The following is a 7,500-nucleotide window of genomic DNA, read 5'->3' on the forward strand; positions in this document are numbered from 1 at the left end:
AACCTCGCTTTTATTATCATTACCATTACCATTGCCATTACCGCGCACTAATTATTACCGAAAAAGCTTTAGCTACAATAGCGCCACATTTTGGAACAGTCTACCATGCGATATAAGGAACACAGAGTCTCTGGGGGTATTTAAACGTAAGATTAATGACATTCGTAAGTCTAACGCACGGCATTCACGGAAAACAGCTTTTAGTGTTATAGTATACAGTTTTAATTTTAATTATTTCAGCGTATGTGATGTGTATTTTTATGGGCTGATGAATTGATCGTGTTTAAATAAAGATTATCTTATGTTATCCTCTCCTTTTCGACCAAACCATTCCTACAAAAAGCGACAATGAACGAAAAGAAGAAAGACATGAGAAGTGTCAAAGAGAGCCGAGCACTGCCTCAATGAAATGCCAACCTTCGGTCTGTTAGCTTCGTTGACCACTGCTAGCCTCTTAACAAATAAACAACACAGAAAGACTTTGAGCCTGTACCGACTGTGCTTGATGTTTTGCTGCCATCAGAAAGCACTCTGTCTATTTTAGTTCCTGTTCACCAAGCCCAATGGAAATGTCACCACCGCTGGCGCATCCTCAGTTGGCTTGTATCATTCGTCTTGCTGCATACAGTGTTCTTTAAAAAATATTCTTTGTATGTCAAGACGGCAAGACAGGGACGGACTCCACACTATGCTATATTACACGCGAAGTTACCGAATTTGAAATAAACAGAGCATAATTACATAGCTGCGCGGGGATATGAATTTATCTTTGAGCCCTGATAGTGTTGTGAATGTCTGTGCGATACTGTCAGCCCGAGAAGTCAAAACTCGTATCCCCAAGTGTCCATGTTCTGTTTATTACATAGATACTGACGAATTTTTCAGATTAAAAACAGCTTATCTTATTCATTTCTGAAATGGCAAAAAAGTGGTCATCAGCCGCTAAAACACGCATGTTGTGTTACAAAACTAGACATGAAAGTTATGAAGTTCTAACTAATCATGATGTCGAATTGAGTCATCAAATTGTTAATGTACTGTAGTACAGAAAAAGTTATGTTACAACACAAAAGTATTTTAGTAGGGCGGAAAACCTTGCTTTTTATTTATTTATTATTTTTTATTTTTAGTTATCTTAATGACACGTAATTCACGTCACATGGAAAGATAAAAATAACATCTTCACTGCATGTGGTGAAGATATGATTTCTTAGATAAAGGAAAATAATAATATTTCATCAGTATTTATAAAATAATATCTCTTACTAATGAAATAACAAAAATATAAGGAAAATAACTCAAGTAATAGCGGAAACATTGAGATAACATGGTCTAATTGAGAAAACTGAGTTCTGTCATACTAATCACCATCTCATTGTATAGTCAAGTGGTGAGTAAATTAACAGTAAATGCGAACGTATTAATGATGATATATCTAATTTCTCTTTAGTACCTCGAAGCAGCAAAGAAAATCTCGTGAAAAGATATGCAAAGGAAACGGAGGCGTCTTCCGTGGATGTCTACAATGGCTGTAAACATAAACATTGTGATGCGAGATCTGGTCTCAGCCGGTTTGCAGTGGATGGAAATTATTACACGTGTTTTGTCTCTCTGACTGAACGCAGCCCTTGGTTTGTCGTGCATCTTTACCATTATCATCCCATATCATTGATAAACGTTTACAACGGACATCGCTTTCAGCTGGAAGTCATGACGGTCCTTATCGGTAATGGTTGTTGTAAATTATATTACTGTAATGAGGTTACCATAAAAAAAAAAACAAAAAAACAAAAACAAAAAAAAAAAAAAACAAAAAAAACTCATCCGTTATTAGGAGTCGTTTTGTGAGACTTGACTAGTTCTTCGCATTTTCTTCATGAGTACAAGGGAATTTTCATAATGGATGAGTAAACATTTGGTGTTCAACGTTCACAAGAAGGTTGCAGTTCCTATTCCTAAGACGAATCTTTTGAAAGACTGCTGATAGGACACGGAACAATAAGTTCTTTGAAAAAAATTTAGTGATCCGGTTTAAGGAACAGAGTACAAAATATATCTACGCTGAAAAAAAAAACCTGGTCAAAAACCAGAAAAAGAAATGTTCAAAAGAATTAAGAAATGGATTTGTTTAACTGGGAAAACGACTGATGATTAACACCTTGGTCAAACATTTCCGACTCCGGTAAAGTCGGTGGGCGACACACCGTTACAGCAGTACCATCTTATTAACCTTTGCGGACTTGCAAGGTGGTAACGAATGTCTATTATTTCAAAGTGGGTAAGCGGCGCATTGCACAATAGGCCAACGACATACCCCAACGAAAATTTCCATAAGATAATTTTGTTTTCTGGGTTACTGCATGATGAAAAAGGTGACGCAGGTCCCGAATATTGAAACTGACTACATCCTTTCCAAAGCAAGACCTTTGCAACTGCCAAATGCTCTCTAGAGTCGCTGTTTGCTGCACCTACAAGACGTTTCTCCGAGTTAGCGACTGTTCTTCACTTGGTTTGGTTAAATTGGCTTTCTTATTTCGTTTCAATTCTGTGACAGGATCAGGATCAGATTTGCAGTAGCAATAGCTTCCTGTAGAGTCGCATCTTTCCTGTGCAACGCCGTATAAACTTCTTTGCAGCTTCAAAAAGAAGGTAGCTAAGATTAAGACCAATCAAAGAGTCAAATTTATTGAGGCTTGATAGCTCTTTTCTTGCCCCCTTTCCATACTTGTTGTGTGAGGTGTCACGTATGTTTTAAAGTCTGTTGAAGCACAACGTAGTTTCAAGAAAGCATCGAATACTGTTGAACTCCAAATGGGTGGAGAACAGTAGTGTTACCTTCCCTACTTGGCCACTTTGCCGGACCAACACCTTGTGGGTCTCTCTTACATTTAAAACTAGGTAATGGTATTTTGGCCTGAATTTCAGTGTCTACCCCTTTCCTTTCTCCTTGCATGTAACCTGCTTCATCCAATGCCTGACTTTGGCAAAGGGCACGTGGGAAATTTTAGAACGTTAGCACGTCTTTGTCGCAATATCTAAATTCTTGGCGAACATGACGGGCGACTGCACAAGACCAGTTAGCTCTCCTGACATGGTGCACCCATCGTCGACCCATCTACTGGATTTGTTGAATTGCTCATTATTACTTACATTTAAACCTTCGTTAATTGCACACCACAGTGGATTGATCGATTAATGGTTTTCAAATGATCAAGGATCTATCGGAGTTTCCTCCTGTCCCATTATCTCCATGTGATCGTTGATTATGGGGTGTGATATGTATTTTTCATCATCCAGCCACTATTGTATATTAACTCTGTCTTCCCTTCGATGTTTCAAAAGTTTCCCTCATCTTGTGTGTGATCCCTAATCACTAGACCCTGCATACCAAGAAAATGTAATAAAGTAATGTTCTGCTCAGCTCGTCGGGTGGATTGTTAGTTTGGAATTGTCGAGGAAATCATTGCATGGCCCGAAGACTTCATTAGAACCTCTTTGTGAATTTAGGACGCTTCGTGCTTGCTTGTTTTAGCTGTTGCAGCTACTTGTGGAAAAAGCTACATCTGCATACTTGCTGAAGGTGGGTAGATCTTGTTTTTTTGGCCTCTCTACAGGTGTTAGGGGTACCGTTATTTCATGGCTTTTGTTTTTTTCTGTTTGAAGGCCCTTGCTCTTTGCATTAAAATTCTTTGTTGACGGCTTAAGAGGATTCTCACGCAGAGAGATACACACCTCATTGCACGTCGATGGGGGAGTGCTAGATTGTGAAACAGATGCTTCAAGGCTGCGAAGTTCGACCATAGCCACTTCATCTGAAGCCCTGGAGTACTCTCACTAATCTCGACTATTTCACCTTTGAGGTCACTGGTGCTTTACGTTTTTTCTGACAACGACCTCATAGATTCGATTGAACCCTTTTGAGGCATTTTCAAAGCAACATTCACTGATAGGAGCAGGTTGCAACCTTATCTCTGGTGAAAAAATATTTTTCTGTCTTGCAGTTGATGTTTACTTTGTTCTTTCTGCAATTCAATAGATACAGTTTTCTATTCTACTGACTTGAGGAATTATTTTTATCAAAGATTTAATGGCCTAAAACGTTTAACCTTGAAGAACTTTTCACAACATTTGATGGCATGTTGAAAGCCAACCCAAAAAATAGAAAGGGAAATTCCGTAGCCCAGTTTCTTCAAAGGTATAGTCTCTCATATTTCTGTCTACTAAAATTGCACATTTGACTTTACTTAGCAAGTCCAAGAACGTTTGTGTGCTGCCCTTCTGACTTTTGCAAGAACCAAAGCTTATAATGTTACAGTTAAAAATCATTTACAACATCTTCCAACAGAGTCAAGTTTGTTTTCTTACCGGTAGGATAGTAATATCTGCTTGCAAGAGGTTATAAAGGTAAGAGAAGTAATCCCTCATACTGGCCCTATTCCCATCGTAATCCCTCTTAGGTTATTTTTAGATGATATCAATTTTCCCGCGGATAATGTTACCGCGCGCGTTACGTGGAAGTTTCGTGGAGGAGGGAAAGTGCAGCAAATTCTGTACGATGCCACTCACCGTTTTCAAAATTGAGTTTCATGGCCTGATAAAATTCATTGTCTACAAGATACAGGTTTCAAACATACATCCTTGGAATTGCTTAACTGTCTAGTTTACAGTGATACCAATTTGAAAAATTTCCAATCTATCAAACCGTGTTAAATAATTTTGTCAGACGCAGATATGTTTACCAGATATGTTTACCTTATATGTTTGGTTGCATTGCGTTACTTGTCCATTTTAGTGCGCACTTTCTCATCGTCTACAAAATTCTGTCGCTTACAAAACTCGTCCCCGTCAAGATACAGTTTGCAATCATATATCATGGAAATCAGTTAACTGTATAATTCACTCTGATACCAATTTTACGTTTGTCTAATGTAGGAAACTGTGTTAAATCATTTGTAAGAGGGAGCTATATTTTACGCGTGGGTTGCAAATTGACTTCCATCCGATCTTACGGTTTTAAAAATTTTTATCGTGCGGTCAATTAAAATTTTCCTGTCATGTGTGGTACTGTTTGAAAGCGTTAGCTGTCGAATTTATGAATGTCATAGAATTAAGTCACCATAGTTTAAGTCCGCTAAGAAAATCGAGAGCGCGTTGACCAAGTCAGGAATATGTTACTTTGTGACTGTAGTCCGCGATATTTCATTGTGTACAAAATTCTGTCGCCTATAAAACTCGTTACTTTCAAGATACAAGATGCAAAGATATATAATTCAAATTGCTTAACTGTGTTGTTTACAGTGACACCAATTTCAACACTGTCCAATGTACGAAACCCGTGTTTAATAAGTTTGAAAGATGCAGGTATATTTAACATGCGTGCCTTGCAAATTTACTTCCATGCGATACCACTTGTTCATACATTTTTAACGCACTGTCTGTTCAAGTTTTCCTTTCATGTCTGATATCTGATCTGTCTAATTTATGAATATCTAAGAATTAAGTCGTCAGATTTTAATCCCGCGAAGAAAATCAAGAACGCGTTAACCAAGTCAGCGATATATTACTTGTTGACTGTAGTCTGCGAATTGCCAATGTTTACAAAATTCTGTCGCTTATAAAACTCGATCCTTTCAAGATACAGGTTTCAAACATCTATAACTGAAATCGCTTAATTGTATAGTTTCCAATGATACCACATTCAAGGTTGTGCCATATACGAAACCGTGTTAAAATTTTTTTTAAGGAGACAGCTATATTTAACATACGTGCTTTGCAAATTCACTTGAATCCGATAACGCGGGTTCAAAAATTTTTATCGGACACTTGATTCAAGTTTTCCTTTCATGTTTGGTACTGTTGTTGAGCTCTATCTGTCTACTTTATCACCATATAAGAATTAAGTCATCATATTTTAATCCCGCAAAGGAAACCGCGAATGCGTTTATTAAAGTCAGAGAGATCGTACTTATCGACTATAGTCGTCCATTTGCCATTCTGTTCAAAATCCTGTCGGTTACATAACTCGTTCCTTCCAAGATACAGGTTTCAAAACATAAGTCATTGTAATCGCTTAACTGTGTAGTCAACAAGTCACGTTCGTCCACAAAATGTATATACGCGTTTGTCTCACCATCCTCCGCCATTTTTGTTTGATGGACTAACACGCCTGTTAAGTCATTTGTCAGAGTGGGCCCTCGCACAAGTTGCTCATTCAAAGAAGTACCACCAAATCTTGCGGCTGCGTCAAATACCACTCTCACTTTGCCAGGCTTGTTTGGATTCGTTACTGGGTGGTAGGGAAGGTACCAAGTGGTTTCCCTGATGGTGCCTACTTCATCCTTGGTGAGCTTTCTTGCATAACCCTTGGCTACGCTAAATCACAGCTCTGTACTTCAGTTCCAGCTCTTGATCACGACCGAAGCGTTTCAGTAAATGCTGCAATCTTGTTTCAGCGAGTACTCGGTTGTAGGGTAGCACAGGGTTATCATCCTTCCACAAGAGATCCATCTGGTAATGGCCGTCTCGTCTGCAGACTGAGTCATTGATCCGCTTTAGTGCTCGTTGATCTTCTACCGACATGGGCTTAGTTACATTCTCGGCAGTGCCATACGACTCAACTTTCCAAAACTCTTCCAATCTGTCATCTAGGGAAACGTCTTGTCCACTGATAAGATTAATTTGAACACAACCAGAGGCTTGCACACTTGGCGAACCACCAAGAATGCCCCATCCAATACACGACTTAATAGCAACTGGCTCATTACGTTTGCCTCTTCGAACCTCAAGTGGTATGAAAACCTCTTGGAGGTTGGTGCCAATCAACACAGAAATCTTCCTTCTCTCCACATCCGGAAAACACACATGGTGTAAATGTGGCCATTGCGCCACTGACCTTATGACTCTGGTATGCTTTAGAGAAATTGTTAAGTCCTTGACCGCCCAAGCTGATTTCACGTCAATCACGTTTTCATTCTGGCTATCAACCGAACCAATCTTGAAATCTACTTTCATTCCTACTTCTTCAGCATCAACACTGTGCACTGTCGTCAGCGAAAGTTTACTGGGTGATCCCTTTATGTTTAATAACTCCACAAGGGACGGGTCAATCATCGTGATGTCGGAGCCCGAGTCTATTAGACCATAAGTTGTAATTTGACAGCCAGCACTGCTCATCACCTTGACTGGAATGACTTGCAGCAACACCTCACAGGGTCCAACTGACGCTGACGTGGAGTAAGTTGACGTGGTGCCTTGGTTTGGCACCAAGTTCTGGTTGACAACCTCTCGATGCTGAGAGAGGGCTCCTTGATTTGCACTTCCGCGAGTGTCAGTGAAATGCAGCAACGCGTGATGGGTCTTGCCGCAGCCCTGCACCCGGCATCGATTACGAGATCCGCAATTCCTAGCTGTATGTTCTGTCGAGTTAATACAGTTAAAGCAAATCTTTCCTTTCTTCACAAACTCAGCTCTCTCTCGAGGGGACTTGGCTCTAAACGCCTC

At 39.5% G+C, this 7,500-nt stretch overlaps 1 protein-coding gene across 1 annotated transcript in view; it reads left to right on the forward strand.

The window, feature by feature from the left end:
- The window catches only part of LOC138021308 (uncharacterized), a 188,633-nt gene that overhangs the window by 3,996 nt on the left and 177,137 nt on the right, over nt 1-7,500 (forward strand). Inside the window, exon 2 of the mRNA XM_068868154.1 lies at nt 1,451-1,726. Coding sequence (XP_068724255.1) covers nt 1,711-1,726 — 16 coding nt within the window. The 5' untranslated portion in view covers nt 1,451-1,710. The remainder of the gene's footprint in view (nt 1-1,450; nt 1,727-7,500) is intronic.

Source organism: Montipora capricornis, chromosome 10 (assembly GCF_036669925.1).
Source record: "Montipora capricornis isolate CH-2021 chromosome 10, ASM3666992v2, whole genome shotgun sequence".
Classification (NCBI taxonomy): domain Eukaryota; kingdom Metazoa; phylum Cnidaria; class Anthozoa; order Scleractinia; family Acroporidae; genus Montipora; species Montipora capricornis.